We start from the raw sequence: 22,745 nt of genomic DNA on the forward strand, positions 1-22,745 counted from the left end.
TGTTTTCCCACGTTTTTTTTTTTTTTGCCTTTACCTATACATCCTTATCTGTTTTGCACATTTTTAAGAGATTGGGTGTGCCCTCGCATTTTTTGTGGTTTCCAATCTACAATACTAACGAGATCAAATTTGTGTAAACGAATTAAATATCGAGGACATAGAAGTAAAAATATTTCCATGCGTTTTACTTAAAAACTGTTTAATTAAAAGTTTGCTTGTTGAAATGTTGCTGTATATCTTCCGTTTCTGAAAATCCTGTAGTAATTACATTTTTATATCTATATATCTTAACAATTTCTATATTCTAGTAAAGAGTTTTTACTCACTCATTTCTTAAAAAATCTATTGATTACGGCAGTTTAACAGATCTTGTAATATTGTAGCTGATACATTTTTGACATACCTCTTTTGTATTCATTGGTTCTCCAGATTACATATGAGCCTTTCTGTGAAATTTAACATTCTCTTTAACTCACTTAAATTGTGTCTACTGGTTTCTTCACTTTGACCTATCCAGCAATATCGTCAACTCCATTAAATTCAGGTAATATTCGTGTGTATTATTTACTGCTTCTCTACATTAAAGCCTCTATGTATCACTACACTTCAGTACCCAATTACTCGCCACGTACTAGTATCCATTTGTTTGTCTATAATACAAATAGTTCGTAGTTCTACAATCCACGTTTTGTCCACATTTATCTCAGTCAGTCATTCACATACCTCACACTGCTATACTATTCACACCTTATAAAAACCAGTCTAAATCATAACATATTCGTAGCTCAACTAGATTATTCACACTTTATCTGTAGTGTTTTTAGTAACGCAAATACTCAAGTCTTCTATATTGTTCACGCTTTACATACATTTACACAAGGTAATATAGTTCATACTTTATTGGTAGTTTTCCTGTGTAATGTTCATATTCTCGATTATTTTCCACTGTTCAAACACAAACTCTAGTCTTTATTAAAATCCAAGCTTTATATATATCGTCTTTCTGAATCATACGCACACTCTTAAGTCTTTTATATTGTCTACATTTCATCTGAATTGTTTTGCTCATGTACACAATCGTTTTGTGTTGTTCACACTTCATCTGCATTATTTTAGAAATGCACACACTCAAGTCTTCAGTGATGTTATTGGTTTTTTTTAGTTGCTAACACACCTATAAACGTGTACTCACCTCTTTTGTAGAACTTATTAATTCCCCTACTGTCATTTTCATCCATTCTTTCTCGTTTTTAGAGGGAAATCTTTCAAGAGTCTAAAAGGAATACATATTTATTAAATTCTTTTTTCTGAATAATGCTCAAGAGAATTAGTTCTTTGAAGTCGCTGCTGTGTATTGTCTTTATAAATTAAGATCCTCTGTTAATCAGAAAGTGTCTTCTGAGAAATCACCATGTCTTAGTGTGTTCATAGAGTCAATATAATTCAGTTTTTAATAAACATAACCATATAATATCAAAAATGTAATATATTTTCGAATAATATACATTGCTATGTAAATGAACACGTTTAGCTATGGTGTTGTGATATTCCAAGTACACATAATTACCTGATCTTCGCTATAACATGAGGTTCGCTGATGTAGTGTGTATGGAAAACGGGTGTAGTATTTTTTACAGGCGAAATACAAGAAACAATTCATGGCATGGAGTCGAAACAAAAAAAATAAACAAGAGACAAGAGATAGAAATGGCTGATCGATTACTGTATTGTGATGGATGAAGTTAAATAGAAAAATAAATTGTATTAAAATAAAAAGTAGATAAAAGAAAGTTTATTTAAATAAAATAAGATTAAATATAAGTTTTAGTTGTAGTAAACCGAATCGGATTGACTAATTGACTGAATATTTGAGAGACGGTCAGCAGTTTAAACTTGAGATTAAGACAAGGATGAGACTTTGACTGTATGCTTTTTTCTCTTTCAGAGATAACTGTCCAAACATGCATGTCTTAGGTTTTTTTGAAAGAAAACAGCGTGTTTCAGGCATTGCTTCTATAACACAAATCACCATTGTCCATGTATGCTTGTGTATTCCATTATAATTGTACATATTTTGGTCGATATTTTATGGTTTAACCAAAGAGTTACAATTCCTCTGGTACACATGCTATACTTGTATATAACTTATGTAAGACATCTAAATCGAAAATGCTGATACCAGAACAAACTTTTATGATAATTACTTATAGTAAGGTTATGGGCGATTGGATACTAGTTGTTGTCATAGTTAATTAGTTATACAATCAACTAAGTATAATTATTAGTTATCAATTAATAACTAGACTTGGGTGATCATATAGGCCATTAGCCACAACAATGAAAGTCTGTGATAATAAGTCTTGTGTGTTTAATGATGACACCACAGTGATAAAAAGTTAGACCTTTCCTTTCACTTCAAGCCTCTCATGCACGAGGAATAAATTTGTTTTTACTGTGTACTTACACAGGCACCTAACAAACCATGCTTGTACCTATAGACATTAAACCAACCACCACAACTAAAGCTATAAACAGACATTTGTTCTGTACTAGATCAGTGGATAGATCTCACCAAGAGCTTGGTAGTTTAATCTACTGAACCTGTTGTCTCCCCAGAGCGTAATGACAATTACGTGGTATATGTGGCAAGCATGTGAGCTCATGTGAAGACACAAAGAAAGGACAACTACGCCACCATGATCAAATTGTTCACATTTCTAGCAAGTATCTCTGCTAACTTGTATTCTCCAACCGCATCATTGATACAAGTAAAGCAGCAGGTTCAGAGTATCTCTGTTGCTCAACTGGAAATAATCCCAGTTGAACTGAATCATTATACAGTGTCTGTGAGAGGTAGCACCATCTGCTGTATTGGGCGTTGATACACTCGATTATGAGTCTGTGGTGGAACCACTGAAGCTACTACTGAAAGTTTCTTCTGCTTTAGTAACTTGATTAAGGTTATATCTTATACACTGTTGTTACAACGCACTTTCAGAATATCCTTTTAGTCAACTGCTTTTAGAGTTTGTTTTCCAGTGTATGTGTCACAGCTCCTCAGTGTACATGGGTACATTTTCATGGCCACTGAATATACGAGCCTTATTCTGTTCAGTAGATGTTGTTATTATCAACTGGACTCAAGGGCAGATGCAATCCTGCTACAATGACCTTCAATCTGTAGAATTCCAGGTACTTCTTGGAGTCTAGTGCCAGAACATGTCAACTAAGTAGTAAATGTTGTGTTGTTTGATCTTGTAACCAGGAATTTCATGTAGCTACCTGTTACAACTTCTTAAGAGAGTGATCCACCTTGACAACTGTCACATCCAAAAACAACAGTTTTTATCCACATGGTGTTTACATCGGGAATTCGGATCCTAAAGTCAAAAACTTCCACAAGTAAACATATAGTGTAAAATCCTAACCCCCCCCCCCTTCTTGCAAGTAAGCCAGTGAGGCCTGGTGGCGAAACCTAGCGTATTATATCGTGCAATTAATAGGTTGAATGTGCCATCTGTTGAATTAATTTTCTGTAGATTATTAAGCAAAAATTGATATAAAACTTACTGACTATCACAAATAAATATTTTTTAGATATGTAAAATCCTCTTTGATCTTGAACGCCCATAAAACTGAAACAATTTGTCAGAAAATAAGAAATAAATTTTGAATCAGGCAAATATATTAATATGTTTAAAACGGCTTGTAGAACAAACAAATTTACAGTTTTGACTCCCGACATTCAATAACCAGATAAATGGACATAAAACCAGAAAAATTAGTAAAAAAATGTAAGTTTTTATCAAAAGATCTGTAAAAAGGTAATTGAACAGAGACTGGAGCCAAACCTCAAACTTGCATATCAAAATACAATGGCTTTCACTACCAGATCACGCTGACTTACCAGGAAATAGGGTGGAGATATTCCTATATATACTTAATAACGAGATTTACCGATTTCTTTACGAAATCACCATATGGGGAAAACAATTTTCAGACCAGAATTTAAGGCATAAAACTGTACTGGGAAAATAATATTCCGGACATTTTTGGGTGTGATAGTTGCCATCCATGTAAGTATTCTTTTGCTGAACACCTGTAGGAAGGTTGCCTTTGCCACTGCTGGGAGAAAATAGTAAGGTGAAACAGATTATATCCATCCTTTATGTCACTAAGCGTGAATTGTTATGAAACCAGTATCAAAAGGTACCAATTTCTCTCCAGTAGCTGGAATTTTTTAAAGAAAACTCCTGGGTCATTTAGAATACACCACAGATACACATAGGACATAATGGCCACACGTCTCTGGGAAGTAGGTTAAGTTGGGTTAATGAATATTGTCAATCCACCAGCGCTCATCTCTAGTTGCTTCCAAAGGGACCAAACAGTTTGGGAACTCAGACTTGCTGGATACTGAAATATTTCACTTGCTGTACAGAGCACTCCTGGAGGTCCCACAGTAACAAAGATTGGCTAGTCCCTTCTAAGTGACTTTCCATTAATGTCCTTGAACTCAGTGATTTTCGTAGGAAAGACTAAGATTAACAGCAGTTTTAAATAACAGACCGAAAATCAATAATTTTAGTAGGTGGAAAGAGTTCTATGCTCTGTATTTAAACAAAATAAAATGAATTAAGTTTTGCATGTAACAAGTTGAAAAGATGATCACTAGATCAACAGCTTAAAATCTGTTTGAATTAAAACAAGGGTGAGACTTCTACAAAACTCTTGTATCCTTCAATCTCAGAAACGAATATGGTTGTAAACACCGAAATAGCTCTCACATTTCACATTTAATTTGTAATTGATCAATCAAAAATTTGCATCACTAGTATCTGAAGCATCTCATTTTTATGTGACAAATATAAAGCAAATCTATGTACATAAGAGAACGTAGGACACAATACAACTACTCCAAGGAACATTATATAGCTTTCTTGAACGAATTATGCTACAGAAAACAACACTTAGGGTTGAACTGGCACACAATCTTGATTGGATTTAGCATGTTCCAAATTAGAGCTTTATATAAAATTCAAAACTTTGTACATATGAACCATATATATATATATATATATGTTACAGGCATGTGATATTTGAAATTATATATGAAATATTAAAGTATTCATTAAACCGTTTTATCAATCAAGGAATGTTTAAAGGGCATACTTATCTGATAATGAGCAGGTAAAAGTTGTTATGGTTATAAACAACCTCAACTTACCTGTTGAACTGGTAATTATACAATTCAACAGATCTGTTGTTCTGGCTTTTCCACGTAAACTAAGCATCAGTATCTTCGTACAGAAGAGTCACAGACGTGGTGGACATACAGGAAATGCACTGAAACGTCATTTAATCGCCAGTTCATTAGGTAAGTTGTCCATTTCAACAACTGCTTTTCATTTTAGTTACTTGTCTCAATGGACAAATTTTGTGACCAATGAAGATCTTCATTTTGATTTTAGTTTCTTTCAACATTTTATTCTCAATTATAGAATTTGTTGAAAACTTGTTAATATTTTAGTATTTTCAGATAAACTGATTTCTGTGCAAGTATCAGATAGATCCACTTAATAACAGGAGGATTGGGCAGGAAATTCATTAAGTAGCCTGAGAGATAAAAGTGAGTTTTAAGCTATGTGAGAAATAAACAGACTTAACACATGGGATATAAAGTGGGAACAGTATTTATTATAGACAAAGCAAAAAAAGAAAAAAGCATGCATACTTGTATAGACAAAGGGATGATATCCTCTACTAGATAAGTGAACGGGTCGGCAGCTTTCTCTCTCGAACTAAACACTTTGACTACCACGTAAGATTCTCTCCAGCACAAAGGTTCTGATTGTGCAAAAAATATCATATTCTTTCTTTGCAATACCATCACCACATGACTGCTCATTCTCTCACATCATTTGTCATCTGTAACATACAAACATCATCCACTCAGCCAGTAATGAGCATTACAGTCATTCACCCTTTCCACATGAATGTGTAAAATTGCTGCAACATCCCATAGGCTGAGTAGATATTATCTGCTAGAGAGAACAAGGGTAACTAGAACGAAATAATTTCAATGGTTTTTCTGGACCATGTGTTTAAGCCAAAACTAAATGCAAATTTAAACAAATTCCTATATTACTAAAAATAGTAAAAAATATAGGATCTGCCCACATATAAAGTTTTCCCATCATCTCTGTTTTATGCTTGACCTCAAGCTGAAAATTAAAATTAAACTCAATAACTTTAAACTCGCGCCATAGTAAACAAACAAGTTGACTCTCCTTTGTTTTTAGAAACAATTACACACCACATGGGTAATTCAACCCTTTAACAAAGAACTACATTCAGCTACAAGATAAAATCTTTCAATTATGTTTTAAAAGGTAACATAATACATTAAAACTTGAAACAATAAATTAAGTAAAAATTAAATGAACTACAATACATTATGAAATAATGATAACGACAGAAAGAAAACCTTTCACAATTGAGTACCACAGCTAAGATGCAATACATATTACAGTAATCAAAATGATCAAAAGAAAAACCATTGTTAACATAGTACTATAAAACTAAAGCTCTTTTAATGAATAAAATTTTTACAAAAATGAACCATTTAATATAGAAAATACATCTATCACATAAAAATGAACCCTTTAACATGGAACATATTTAATAACCCTTTAACAAAGAACATATCAATACCCTTTAACACAGAAAAGGAATATTCAAGTACACTCCCATAAAGACAAAAATACTATTCAACAATGGTTTACTTATAGAGGAACTTTAGCACAGAATAGCTACCCCCTTAAGAAGGGAGAGGTAGTCTAACAGACTATATAATTGAAAGTTAAATGACAAAAAGTAACAGTTGAAGAGGGAGAAATTTAACAGAGATATCCTGCCCCTTTATAAAGGAGCAGTTAAATACATCATGCCAGAAATCACACATTAGTAATAATAAATGAGCATGAAAAAAATCTTTAACAGAGAAAATGCATTATTAATGAAGTAAAACCCTTTACTCTTTCAATCCATTATGTGAACGAGTGGGTATGGGCATACTGCTCATACAAAAATTACGTATGAAAATAGAACAAAAGAAAAAAAAACACAAATGAATTACATATATTACAAGATACTTTAAATCCCTGCTCTTTCACACATGTGCACAGGCGTGATAAAGTGAGGCCATGTCATTACACACACAAAAATAAGAGAGAATAATATAGATACAGTATTTGAAATAAATATGCAAACAGAGGATCAAGTGGGTTTGTAAGGAAAATTGTATACAGCAAATTTGCACAAACGTAAACACAATGCATTATTCTAAAAATATCCAAAAAAACAATGAATATTCGGTATGTGAGCCTATTGTTTTATATTGAGTGTGACGTTAAGCTTTCATGCTCCCATACAGTTTATCAATAAATGTCTATTGAATGTTGTTCTAAATATCTTGTAACACTTTCCATAATTAATCCAAATTGTTTGACTGCCATATAACATTCTTAGCATCCACGTGGCCTCGGTGATGTTCATATCAGGACTTTGCGAAGGCTACGACATTATTGTGAATGTTCCATTAGCTTCTTTACATTCCAAACAGGTGTTTCACTACATTGTCACGTTGATTAGATGCATTCCTGAGGGAATGACACGGTGAATCAGAACTTGACTGTATCTGTCGGCAGTCAGGTTACCTTCGATCTTACGTACATTTCTGACACTCTTGGTTCAGATACAGCCCCACAGTTGTATTTATCCATTTTCATGCTTTACTATAGCTGTTTTACTCTGATTGTTATACTGCTCTCCAGTCTACTTTCGAAAAAAAAAACAGACGTTGATTGTTGCTAAACAACTCAAACTTGGAATCGTCTGTAAAGAGCACTATTTTCTAGGTTTGAACATTCCACCGTTTCATTTCTGTTGCTTATTCCAGTCTTTTTTGTTTTGTTGCCTTTTCTCAGCAAAGGTTTTCGAGCAGTTACAAGCCCATTGACACCATTTTGGGCTAATTTGTATCTTATTGTTCTTAAAAAAAGAGGTTAACACTTGCACTTGTAGCACTGTCATTCACAAGATCTCTATTGAAAATTGCAACAATGTCATTCACAAGATCTCTATTGACACTTGCAGCTATGTCATTCGCATAATCTCTATTGACATTTGCAGCTATGTCATTCACAAGATCTCTACTAACATTTATAGCAATGTTATTCACAATATCTCTACTGACACTTGCAGCAATGCCATTCACAAGATCTCTATTGACACTTACAGCAATGTCCTTCACAAGTCTCTACTGACACTTGTAGCAATGTCATTCACACGAACTCTACTCACACCTGTAGCAATATCATTCACAAAATCTCTACTCACACCTGTAGCAATATCATTCACAAGATCTCTACTGAATCGTCGTCTAACGCACAGAGAAGTTACTTCGAGGAACTTTACATTACTTGTGGGTAGTTTGGTCTTCTTCCTCGACTACTTCTATTCTAGTTTCATGAGCCCTGTTTAGGGTCTTGGATATAGAAATGGGTGAAACTTGAAGTCGGGCTGCAAGCTGTTGATAGTAGTCTCAAAACTTCGACTTACATATACTTGTTGTGTTTAATTTCCTTCCCAGCAGCCAACGCGTTCACCAAAAGTTTCGAACTCTAAAATCGTATCACTACCAATACTTATATAGGTCTTGTGCTGGTTTGACACTTACAGATTGCTTGTCTGACAGCCAATCACATTGTGCCATGTCAGCATAGCACTGCATTAAGCAACATTTCATTATTCTATTACGTGTAATTTGCATTATATACTCATTTTGTTCTCTGTTTCCATAAGTACTTCCATTAAAAAAACACACACAGAAAATATATACATACATAATATACCACAAAAACTGCTAGGCTCCTGTCTTATACACACCCTCATGAGAGTTTATTACCCATTCTGCCAAACCATCAGACATGGGGTAATGTGAAGTGTACAGTTTCAACACACCTAACCTTTTACATAACTCAGCAAACACTTGGATGTTGGAATTAGCTGGCTCATCCATGTGAATTTCTTCCAGTGCTATTTTCTAGTTCTTTGCCAACACATCAACAATGGACTGTACTAATATATCAACCAATAGATAAGCTTTTGCCCACTTCATGAAATAATTTAAAATGGCCTGTACGTACTAATGACCTCTCACAGTCTTTTGGAGTGCGACAGTGAGTTTCAGAGCATTTCTTTGCAGGGGAGACCTAATAATTCTCTTTTGGAGTTTGTCCTGCCTCAGCAAGGGATAAACAAGCCTACTGGACAGCCGGACAATTTCCTGATGGCCTGGCAGTTTCCAGAAATATTAGTAAAATTTGCTAAAGTATAACAACTAATTAGTCGAATGAGTTATTGACTCAATTGTGCACATTTGAAAAACATTAAACTTATTATTTTGTTTTTCAACCTCCACAGCCCAAATGGCTTTATTAATCAATATCCAAAACAACAACAAAAAATGGGCGCATGTATAGTGTTGTATAGGTTTTGAGCGAAATCAGTTCTATAGTTCTGAAGAAAATAATTATTGAAATTTTGAAATACACATAAGAGAATGTATTGAGAAAAAACAAACAATGTAAGTTAGTGTAACCTACTTGAAGCTAAAACTGAACTAAGTTAACAATGGCAAGATGAAATCAAGGTTCTTAGATCACTTTGTACTATACCTCTGTCGAAGATAACATTGTGTCATAGATAAGAAAAACAAAACGGTTTTTTCTTGTTAAAGGATGATTAGTAAGAATTAGTGAGCTATTTAAAGAGAAGATAAAATAGGTTTTGTTTTATAGCAAAACAAATTAATTCCATTTTGTTCATCCAGCAATGCATCCACATATAGCATTTTCATAATAAAATAAGAAAATGTTTGCAATATTTCGTGTCTGGACTAGTTTATTCCTCGAAAAACGTTCTGATTAGTCAGTTACTCGACTCAAAAGATGTTTTTTTTATGTAAACATTTAAAATATTTTCCGTGAGTACCAGTAGAGTGCAATCAAGATAAGAATTTCTTCAAAAAACAAAAGTTTATCTCATATATGAATTTAATTTAGTGTTGCATCTTTCTTCATTCTCAGATAGAAGGTTGTCAATTCCACATCGTTTTTTTCGTTTACGTACAATTATCTCAGCATTGTTTTTCAACACTCGTAATGATTAATCGCAAAATTAATTCATTGGTTATAACACTTTTATTTTAAATGCAGAAATAAACACTCGCATTTGGATTAACAATATATTTCGGAATTTATTTGGAGTAAATATTTGCCATGTAGAGTTCACTTTGACATACTAAAAATTTGGTTGAAAGGATTGTGATTTTGAGATTATTCTTCAATAAATTGTTTTAAAATTTTCACAGGAACATGTCTAGGCCTATTAAGTATCATCGATGAGAAGTGGGAGTGCTGAGAGAGAGTGAGATAAAAAGAAATATTTACGCAAAACAGAAGCTAAAAATAAAAAAAAATTACAGAGTTATTTAGGCGTACACAGGGTGCAAGTGTAATTACAAGTGTAACCACGACGCAATATCTCAGCAACAGCAATTATCCGATGAGGTGGAGCCTATCTAAAATGAGTTTCTGGATTCAAACAATAATGAAGTTCCACATGTAACTCATACCCCTACAGTGCAAGCCCAGCAAGCAACGTTTGGTAACGATGTTCAAGTTAATTAGATTGGATCACAAGAACAAATATAGTCCTCACTTACTAAATCATGTGTGGGTCCTTTTGTTCATTTCTTTAATTACAACGCTAAAAATCGGATTTCCATTCCCGTGGTGAGCAGAACACAGATAGTCCTTTGTGTAGCTTTGTGCTTAACTACAAACAAACAAACAATCGTTGCCTTTCGACCAAAGAAAATAATTTTTTAGGGCTAATAGTTCAAACAGACAGTAATTAGGTTTTTGTGCAGAAAATCACAACTGTTCTGTATAGTTTGCATTACCTATAGGAGATGAGAACTTGGCAACACATTTATCAACGAACTAATGAGCATGAAAGCTCTAATATACACCATGAATGAATTATTATCAGATAAAGGAGGTAACATCCACACGTTATTATTCAAAAGCCAGAAGTCTGAGTGCAAAACACAAGTTCGAAACGAGCAAGACGTGAAGGTAGTATACATTGCTAAGCTTATGAGTAAAAGGGGTCTTAGTTATCATGGTAAGACTCATGAAGCCACTTATACTCTGGATGATCCCTCATTAGACTACGGCAAATTTTTGGAAATGCTTATCCTTCTCAGCAAATATGATTTAATTTTAAATTAGCATGTTAAAATCGTTGTAAACAAGAGGGAAATTACTAACGCTCAAAGACAGAATCATAGTAAATGGAACACCAAAAGTCGGGAGGGGTTAATTACATTGTTCTCCAAAACAACATTAAATTACATGCACATTTTTACTATCAAGTTCCCGATATCGTGGAATAGTCATTCACAGATGATCAAGCATTGCAACTACTTTAGGTATCGATGTTCCACAAATAAAATATCCTACAATCTAACCAAGTTGTGACATCTTGCATACACTTCACCACTATCAATCAGTCTGTGTTAATAATGTGTCTTTGTATGTATACCCATTGAATTCCGTTTTAGAGCATGATGCCATGCCAAACGTTCAATAGGTGACAAAGTATTACATGACACCTATATTTCATAGTCAACAGAGCCACATATATCTCAAAACGACACGTAATGCGAAGTAAAATTTAAGTTATAATTTAGTTTTTATCAATTCTGAATCTTTCAAATTATTTTGACAGTATCTTATACATATTATAGGAAAAAAAAGAAAGAAAATATTCATTAAATACAAAATACCGAATCAAACTTTACTCAAACTTCACAAACAACAGTTTGCCGGTTCTTTCTATTGTTAGTATTTTACCTCTTTAATTCTTTTCTCCACTTCAAAAATGCTGGCAATGTCACTTTCTTCTGGATCCACTTTATCCTTATTTTCTCGTTCTTGAAGTTGTTTAGTAATATTTTGGATAAGCTTCCTCTGTTGACGCTCTTGAGTAATTAAGAATCCCTGAATTACAGGATTTCCTAACTGAAAAACATGTTCTAAGTTACGCATATTTGGATACATATTATTTAATTAAATTTTGTAAATAATTTTATTCTCTTATAGAATTTTACGTAGAATTCTATTATCAAGTGACGATCTTTTTCTTGCGCCTGCTATTAATTTCAAATATTCTATATTATTAACCAATCATAAAAATTTACGGTATTTCAAGCATATTAAGTAATTCTTCAGAAATCATAATAAAATAAAAACTTCTACGCGTCCGATAAACTTATTCATAGTAAACTTTCATTACCTTAGTAACATATTAACTTAAGATGGATATTAATTAATTATAGTGTGTTTGTACCGATTATTTTATATCGTGTTCAGAAAAACATTGAAACGCTTTGCATAGCATTCGATTTAAAATGTTTTTAACTTTCATAAAATGAACGTGCCTATTTTTGTTTTGAAATATGAAAATACTGAACCCAAATTAACAGGAAGTTCCTCCCATACCACCCCCTGTTTAATATTTCCCGAGTAGGGAGGAGGAATGTCAATGTATTGAAACATGATTTCTGTTCCAAAACCTACAGATCTCATAAACCTAAAACATGTTAAAGAGACAACTTCGCCTTAACAAAATATTTTAGGTTTTCCCAAGAATCTTTGTTCACTGTATATAATATTATAAAAATGATATATTTATCATTATGACCAGTGTTCTGTTTCTTTAGCCAGGCAACATTCCCCCTTAAAAAGACACCCAGTATTTCAGTTAACCTAATTTCTAGAATACTTTATCAGGTTACTCATCCAACTGTAATAGATAATAAATGAAACTAACGTAAATAACGTTTGTTGACGTATTTCTGAAGTCGGGAGCTATAGTGAAGGATATAAAAGGCACAATTCCAAGCTGACGAATCATCCAAGCTATTGGGTGGACCCAGTTGTAAACGTCACCTGCCCAGTTTGTGGATAAAAGCGGCCAGCCTCCGACATCATTCAACATCTTTCGCAATGTAGCTGCTCCATGAATGATATTGTCATCTTTTTTTTGTTTTCAAAGAAAGAGGAAAATGATCAGTTTCTTTGACATATTGCAACTTGCATAGATAGGTAAATACATTAGGTTTTTTATTTTGAGAGAACATACTTTCGATATTTTGTGCTATGTGGAAATAACATTCAGAAAATAAGAATAATAAAGAACAACACGGGTGACGTTACAACTTTATACAAGTAAACACATATCCAGTAAAACAGTACTAAACCTGGATGTGATAGAGAGTAAGCTTTTTGTTATATTTGATTTCTAACTTTTTTTTTTACTTAACTTAACGAAAGAAAAAGTCAATATAAAACATAACTATGAAAGTTTGGAAAATTTTGAAATATAATTACTTATTTTCGTCAAGAGTACATCAATATTATAAAAATAAATAACGAAAGATAAGCTAAGTAAAAACCATTAGTATCAAATAAAAAAATTTAATAAACAACACTGTGTATGACATGAACATATCTTTCGTTTTTCTTTTTTACATTAAAATACATATAACGATGATAACTGCTACCCCAGTAACATTGATAACGGTGATCCCAGTAACAATAATAATCTTGATCCCAATAACAATAATGACTTTGATCCTAATAACAATAATGACTTTGATCCCGGTAACAATAATAATTTTGATACCGGTAAAAATAATGACATTCATCCTAGTAACAATAATGACTTTGATCCCAGTAACAATAATGACTTTGATCCCAGTAACATTAATAACTTTGATCCCGGTAACAGTTATCTAGGAAGGTTTTTCATCCAGACAATAATTCAGATTTTTCTTCCTTAACAGCAAATTAGATCTACCGAAGGGTCTAATCGAATGGGTAACACGTATAATGAATGAATCCTAAAATTCCTCAACAACCCAGTAAGTTATGACGTGTTACTTTAGTTCTGATATTTTACCTGCCTCCAAACTCTCTTGTTGAGCAAGTTAAATTCGCTAGCAATTAGCACCGAAAACCTCTAAAGGACACAGCTGAATCTTTTGAGTTAGTTTCTGACTTATCCACAGAAATATGTTTTTCTTTTTATTTAAAGGTTGGTCCAGAGTAGCTGGTAGTTTTTCTAGTTTGTCACATCGTCAGAAAAATGTCCTACACAACCGGCATTTCTTTAAATAGCGTTAGTTAATTATGCCTTTCTGAGATCAATGAGTGGTAGTTATCTAATTCTTTGCTTCTAAAAATGTAAGCTGTCACACGTTTATTTGCATTTTATATAACTAATTAAGATCTGCTACAACTGTGAAAAGTCAAACTTACCCATTTTTAGGCACGATGTGTACATCTTTTTCATCTGAGTTACAGCAGCTGACGGCTTAGGTAGAGAAATCCCATCAAGAAGAGCTAGGGACAAACACACATACACACACAAATAAAAAAACATTGTGTGAACCGTTACATGTAGCAATTCTCTATACATTAGCGGGGATAAGTGTGTGTGTGTTAATGGTTCCTATTATTGGACGGATTCATGGGTTCTTTTGTATTATTCGGTTAAAATAATGATGGAAAGCCAGGACCACTTAGCAATAAAAGAATTTCTTCAACTTCAAATTTCACAGTTACCATAACAACCGTTAGGTCTAACTTCACAAGTAAGCTACACCTAAACACAAATGTTACTTACTTCTCTATGTTCGTATATCTGTTATTTGTCGACTGACTAACTGGCTGACAGTAACAGAGAAACTGACTAATATAACTTGTGCACTGATTACTCATTGATTGACTAACAGACTCACGAACTCAATAAGTGGATATCTGACCTTCTGGATTGCGGAAATTCAACAATCACTTCAATGGTGCATTATCTGTGAATAATTTAAAACTGTGTCCATATATGTAGCGATGGAAATAACTCGAGGCTTGGACAAAACTTAGTTGCCTCTTCCGAGTTTTACAGTACCGCTTTTCAACAGCTCTCACGTGTTCTTTCGCATGATGTACTTGTGATAACACTGCTTTTATTGCATAATCGCTGGCATCTTCAGAGGACCTTCAAGACTTGGGAATGTTAATAGAAAAGTGGTGGTTAGTTCTTTCTTTAGTTTGTTTACAATAACAAGTCCAACCAAACTTTTTTTAGTTTTTGCTAGTAGTTTGTGTACTATTCAGAGAACGATTTTACAAAATGAAGACAGTAAAAGCACAGTCCAAAAAATCCCATTACTTCACACTAGTTTTGTCGTGTTGGCCAATTCTGGATAGATTCAATCTTTGGTGGATTCCTAAAAAACAGTCCCTTTCCAGTGACTATATATTCCAGGAACCTAACTTGTCGATGAAACAACTCATACTTCTTCAGATTCAGTTCAATGTTCTCTATCCTCAAATGATAAATTACTTTTTTATCCCATCACAAGTGTCACTGAAGGTCTTTCCATGTGTGATTATGTCATCCAAGTAAATTGGTACGAAATTCCAGAGTAGTTCAGAGAGAACACATTCCATTAGTCATTCAAATATAACGGGTGCATTACATAACTCAAACTGTAACACAACAAGCTGCTACAACCAATTTCCTGCAGCAAAAGCTGCCTTTTCCGAACTTGCTTTGTAGACTTGCACTTGAATTATTTTGACTCAGATAAAACATCTAAAGTAGAAGCAATCCTTGACAGTGGGTAGCATTCTTTCTTTGTGACTTCCTTAACCTTCCAAATCCACCATTCTTCTTGACTTTATTAACCTTCCAAATCCACCATCCTTCTTGACTTCCTTAACCTTCTAGCTCGATCACTCTTTTTGACTTAATTAACCTTCCAAATCCACCATTCTTTTTCACAAGTATAATAGACGACGACCAACGACTAGTACTTGGTTCCGTTATTCTGTATTCTTTTATGGTCTCAATTTCTTTCAGACCCTCAACCTTTTTTTTTGCAACTGAAAGTCATCTGGCCAACTTAAAAACTGGGGCTTCATCTCCACTATCTATTTTATGAGATATTTTATCTATCCACCTTAAGTCATAACGTCTACCCAAGAAGGTAACTTGGTATTCTACAAGTAAGTCATGTCATCTGTGGAAATGGTTATTTGTAAGACTTTCACATCTTCAACCATACGATTCTTGTAGATAATGTGGAAAGTTTCCCTTATGTGAAGATGTCACAGACTTTCCATATATTGTTTCTGAGGTGAATAGTTCTGGTGTTCTTTGTTGTGAAAGTATTGCTTGTACAAACTCACATTTTGCAAAGTTCTATCCAGAAATGACTCTAATAAAGTTTGTTGCACTCGTGCTTTAAATTATGATATCCCTCTTCTTCAGAAACATGAAGATTCTTCAAACCAATAGTCCATCAGGACAAGCTGGAGTTCCAGTCATTAGACTTAAAGTTGTTCCTTTTGTACTTCGTGAAGTGGGAGCCACAGAAAATGTACAAAAGAACAACAACGAAGTCAAACATAAAATATAAAAGAACATCATCGAAGTAATAAAGGAAGTACAAAGGGACATAAATGAAGTATAAAAGCATCACAACAACGAAAAATCCACACTCAACTTTAAAATGACGGCACGTGCTCGAAACGAAATTTAAAATGTTATGAAAGTGAAGAAACAATGGAAATAAAACCAAGAATGAAAAGGTGAAAACTAGAAGAAAGAGACGGGAAGTTAAGACAGGAAGAAGATATAAGATTTACATACAAATCATGATAAAAACCAATTTGATCGAAGCCAAGATCCCGATGGGTGTGATATTATACTCTTAATGTCTGAAAATTTCTTCAAATTTGGAAACTTTGTTAGAATAAATTATGAGTATGCTTGTCCATTAATTCATCAACGCTAGAATCCAGGTTTCGATACCCGTGGTGGGCAGAGCACAAATAGCCCATTGTGTAGCTTTGTGCTTAATTACAAACAAAGAAACAAACAAACCATTAATTCATAATCATTGAATGATTTAGTATGTTTGTCTGTTACAGTCAGAGAGTTACCAAGTTCAGTGCTGTGAATATTGAGTTTATATTTCGACGAAGAAACAGAGATACGAAATTAAAGAAGTAAATGAAATTTTTGTTTAACGTAGTTTATATGTGAAGTTAGGCCTATCGGTGAATGTTCTTTACGCTAACCGTGGATTGTTGAAGTTGAAGAAATAAAATGTTCTTGTTATCACTAAATGGACTAAACATCCATAATTATTTTGTTACCGAATACAGCTCAATAATAGAAACCATTAAAACACTTGTTAAAAATCAGATAGGACTAATAATGGCTGGAGACGGCTTGAATGGTTAAAGTTTTTCTTCATTACCCATTCAAGCCGTCTCCAGCCATTATGATGTCAGTCAGTCGGTAAACACTAAAATGACGTCACATAATGAACGCTTAACGTTGCAATTTTTACTGTCGTGACGTCGTAAAACGTGCGCATGCCATGAATCGCGAGAAGAATTATGCACTCTGTAGGCTACAACACAGCATAACATATGAATTTCAAAAGCAAGAAATATAAATATTTGTTACTCTTAATTTTGGTTTTATTTACTATTGAAACAAAACACTTTCGAGGACCCTGCGGAAGTACATCTAGTAATAGACTATTTTTAATCCAGACGTTTCTATAAATTGTATTTTTGTTTAGTGTAACGTCAAAGTGGGTTCCTCGTCATCGAATTTGACTGACATCACTTTATGGTGGTGCAAATAGTTAAAACAGGTGACCCCTTTAGGCGGCCTTCGGCCCCCTTTCGGAGAAATAATACATTTCCAAACATAAATAACTAACCTCCTTATCTCGTTACACTCATATTAATAGTAAATATTTATGAAATCGACGGTGTTATTTTAAATCAAATCGAATTCATTTTGTTCAAATATACAAAAGATGCTTAAATTACCCAGCAAGTAGATAGGGAAAAATGAGAAGTAATTAAATGTATTAAACTGATTTTTAAGTAAGTGGTACAGGTAATAATTTCTACAGTAAGATAACCAATATTATAATAAGGAAACCAGTTAATGGCAATTTCTTATGGATACATTTATACTGATGATATTGCAAACTTGTCAGGCTTATTTTGTTTCAATCTTTCTGTCTTGTTGATAATGATAGTTTCGTCGAAATGTTTTCCGGAAACCTACGTCAAACCGCTGTTTGAACTTATAGTTAAGTTTTTGCAGTGTCATAATAGATAGTGGCAAAATTTTCGCGCTCCAGTATTTTATGTTTAGATCTAATTTTGTATATGTCGTTTTATGTAGTACGTTTATTGTATGAATTGAATATATTACTGCTATAGCACTTCTGTTTTAAGAATTTAAAATATTGTTGTAATATATGTTTTGTTCGTGAATATTTTTGTATTTATTGCTCTCTCTGTGATATTGTTACTTTAGTCTTTTGTTTCGTTCATGTTATATTATCGTTCCTTTAGCACATGAGTCTGTAAGAATTGAACGATATTTTTTTGCTATAGTAGTTATGTTTTGTAAATTATCTCACGGTATTATTAGTGTCGCTTTAACACTTTAGTTTTGTTACAGTGTTATTGTTGCAGTAGCACTTACATACTGTAATATGTACTATGGTAATATTAACGTAATGCTTTTGTCGTTGTTGTTTTTTTCGCGGTATTCTTGAGATGCCACTTGTGCTTTATGAATTCCATATTATTGTTTCTATGACAATATTATGTTTTGTTAAGTCTATGGTATTGTCGATAAAAGACCTGTAGTCTATGAATCTTTCTGTATTGTTGTTTTAGCGCTCATGTATTGTATGAAATTTATGACGTTTGTCGCAATAGAAATTATCTTTGTGTATTTTTACAGATATTACATATTTTTGCATTAATTTTATGGAATTTTTTTTCTAAACAACTCTGTTTTGTTAATGTTACGAAAACATGCCCCTCGGTGGGACAGCGTAAGTTTACGGACTTACAACTCAAAAATCTGGGGTTTGATTTCCCGCGGTGGCTTAGCTGCAAACAAATAAAGTTACGACCACTACTAATTGCAAAATCAACGTTAGCAGCGTGTTTGGTTCCTTTTTTCAAAAAACGTTTATCGATTATATCAGAGGGTAGAGTACATTATATTACAACGATCAGCAACCATAACCGATATAAAGTCGCGGTAGAACAGATTGTATCAGAACTACATTTAAAGTTTGGCGTTTCGTAGGTAGTGTGATGACACCGCAAATTGATCGCTTTTGGAAAGGGTATATAACAACCCTTTCCGACTCAAAATATTCATGCGCTCAGATCATAAATATGTGTTCAAATCGAGGATTTAGAGTTTCCAAAACAGGGATATTCCTTATCCTTAATAGCATTGAAAAACAAAAGAATATGAATTAATTTAGGACACCCAAGTGCAACACGTCTTACCCCAGACGTAGTAAGCAAAGTGCACTGTCTTGTAACGGGTGAGAACCTACGAAGACAAATAACAGTGGTAAAAGCCGTCCACGTGCCCCAGGCAACAGTACGCGACGTCACCAAGAAGGGTCTCCACCTGGAAAAGTGACACAAGTCACGTGTACAAAAGTTGCTTGGAAGACATATATATTTCACCCGTCTCGTTCTCAAGTAGCTAGAGAATTAAACAAGTGTTCATGTTGATCCGTATGAAAACCTACTAGTCAAGTCACCGGACGCAGCGCTTATGAATGTCTGTGTGATTGGACTGTTGAAACAGCACTGGGAAACAGTTTTCTCCTACCCTAGATGGATTATCGAAAGCTACAGAGCGAAGAGATGTACTTTGGACATGACAGCCTTACGACAGAACAACAATAATAAAAGAACACAATATCGTGTATAGCAATTAGTGAAAAACCACAGTAAACGGAACAAAATATCAGAAGTCATGATATTGGAGAAACTAAGTGAGTCCTCTTCAGTCGAAACTAGTTTCTCTAATATCAGACTTCTGACAGTTTGTTCCGTTTACTGTGGTTTTTCACTTACGGCAGAACCTTTGGCAACGGAAACTATGCTTCAGAGCTATTGTCAAGATCCTTGATCGTAAGGAAGAGCACAACTGGACGTGTTGACATGAACTGTAACGACGTGCTGAAGCTCCAATATTGCTTAATATAACGTGCTCAATTTCTGTAGTCAAATTTACGTTAGTCTGGAATCACATAACAACTACAGCTTACCATTCAAGAGTTATTGTAGGAAATTAACGAAAATAAGAAATCACTATACCTTTTAGCCTATGTGTTGTTTGAAACTCCAGTTTCCTTCTCACATCATAGATGCTATCTTTAGCAGAATCAGGGATGACAGCTTTGTTGATCCATCCTCCACAGGTGTAGGTGTAGAAGTCAGAACAAGGGTCTACCGACTGGTTCATGGACGCCAGGAGGCCAGCCGCTAAAATAACAGAAGTTAACATTTTAATATTTTGGAATCACTTGTTCAGAATAACTTTTGACACTTTATAAACCAAAAACTCGTTTATATTGAAATTAAATGTACAAAAATTTTAGCCAGGAGTCTGACCTTCAACTGTGCCGTTTTAACCGTCATTTAATAAACTAATATTCACACAAATGTTTTCATACGACTTCAGTATAGCTTACAAAATGTTTAGGGGAGAGACGTTTTATTTATCAAAAATAGGAACAGTCTTCATCAACGTTTCACTTTATGCCAACAATAAACATAAGAACTCGCCAGTGCAACATCAAATGTATGTATGCATGAATTATAAATATATAAGTTAACTGGTGAAAATGGCTTTGAATATATTAGTTGAACATAAACTTTCGAAATTTTCAAAGTCAACAACTATTCCTGTGCAACAGTTCAGTAAATTTTCTGATTATTTGAACAAGATGAAACCTTATAGACTTTTAATATTATTTGAAATCTAAATATTTAACTTGGTGTATCTGTATATATATATATATATGCAAAAACTCGTTAAATCTTTTGATCATGTTAACATTGTGTAGCCATACAGATATGCAATGCATCATTAAATCTTATGATAACGTTAACATGGTGCAACCATACGGATGTGAAATATTTTTGAATTTTCATGTATGATTATCTAATTGTTTAACATAATTTTATTGTATATACGCATTTACAATTTCTTGTGCATATTTTCTGATTGTCTGACCTTCATTTTGTTGTTCTTTTAGAGTGAATTGGTTCCTATATTCAACATTTTATAGATCTTCAGATTGTTTTAACAGGAGTTAATATCTATATACACTAGTTTTTTTTCTAAGATTTAGCTGTATACACGTGTTTTACTCATTCAAAAGTTAATTTTCTAAATAAAAGTTAACAGTGAAAACTCATATTTTAAATATTTCGGGTGTTTATATACCACTCTAAAGTATGAGAATTTCTAACCTCTGTCAAATTGCTCGCAACGTTACCGATAATGATAGTGACATTTATAAGCCAACGATATTAGAAGAAAAATAAATCAAATTGCACTAACATTGACTTTTTCCGTTACATTAAAAACAAAACAAGTCACTATGAATTAAGCAAAGTGTAATGTGTTTGATTACAGATTGTCAACATTAACGATTTCCTGGATAGAAGTTAATAATTTCTACCTTGGAAAATTGCTCTGAATCGTTAAAAGCAACAACTCGAGTGATTGGCTAGTCTGAATAAACAATATTGTATCCACTTATCAGCAATAGGTCGCCACACAGTAGCTGTGCTTGACCTACATTAGCAAAAACAGTCCTGCTCCCTTCAATAATCATGAGCCTGTGTCTAGTATTGGATGGCTGTGGAGTTTACGTATCCTTCATAATTTAATGCAATGCACTCACCGTGCTTTGTTCATGTACAAATGTATAGATCATATGTTCTGTTGATGGTAAAGTTCGTATTCTTATCGATTCTTTCTTACATTTAATGTTTCGCTGTCTGAAATATATTTCTGATATTTTGTATATGTGTGTGTGTGTTTGCATCGTACTTGGCGTAACACAATGGACTTGACGACCTGAAATATGTAAAGGCTGCCACAGACTGACTTGAGAATCAAATGACCGACTTAATCAAAACTCTTGTACTGCGATATTACTATGAACATAATCTGTTAGCGTTTGGTCTTATTTCAAAACACACGTTTAAGAGTTTTATGGACTGATAATATTTTATAAAAGAATAAAAGTGATGAATCAATCGGTATAGTTAGATTTAGCTGGCGACACACACAATGTAATATAATTTTGATAACACACCTACACAAAATAATACAATTGTCAAAGAATGGCTAGATAACACTAGAATAAGCAATGGTAATTTGTGTTGTACCTAATGATTTTGTTATAACCGTAATTCGCATCTACCTCGGATGTACTCGTGATTAAATATTTTTACTTCGCACTGTATTAGCTTATTAAGGATGTAATTAAGTCATAGATACAATTTGACAGCCATCTACTGAACTTAAAAAAGAGAACTTTGAAAAAAATTAACCCTTTTCAGACCAATAACAACAAAACAATAAAGTTAGAAAAAAAAACGACCTTTACTCTCCAGATAAAATAAAATGAATAGTAAAAGCCCTGATGAAGCCGCAATGGCGAAACGTCGGCTGAA

At 33.5% G+C, this 22,745-nt stretch overlaps 1 protein-coding gene across 1 annotated transcript in view; it reads right to left on the reverse strand.

Annotated features, from left to right (window-relative positions):
- Positions 1-22,745, reverse strand: part of LOC106460700 (neprilysin-11-like) — a 101,614-nt gene that overhangs the window by 64,222 nt on the left and 14,647 nt on the right. Inside the window, exons 4-8 of the mRNA XM_022387475.1 lie at positions 20,370-20,537; positions 14,454-14,537; positions 12,964-13,169; positions 11,985-12,152; positions 1,193-1,273 (exon numbers count right to left, since the gene is read on the reverse strand). Of these exons, the coding sequence (XP_022243183.1) occupies positions 1,193-1,273; positions 11,985-12,152; positions 12,964-13,169; positions 14,454-14,537; positions 20,370-20,537 (707 nt within the window). The remainder of the gene's footprint in view (positions 1-1,192; positions 1,274-11,984; positions 12,153-12,963; positions 13,170-14,453; positions 14,538-20,369; positions 20,538-22,745) is intronic.

The sequence above is a fragment of the Limulus polyphemus genome, unplaced genomic scaffold, assembly GCF_000517525.1.
Source record: "Limulus polyphemus unplaced genomic scaffold, Limulus_polyphemus-2.1.2 Scaffold818, whole genome shotgun sequence".
Lineage (NCBI taxonomy): Eukaryota > Metazoa > Arthropoda > Merostomata > Xiphosura > Limulidae > Limulus > Limulus polyphemus.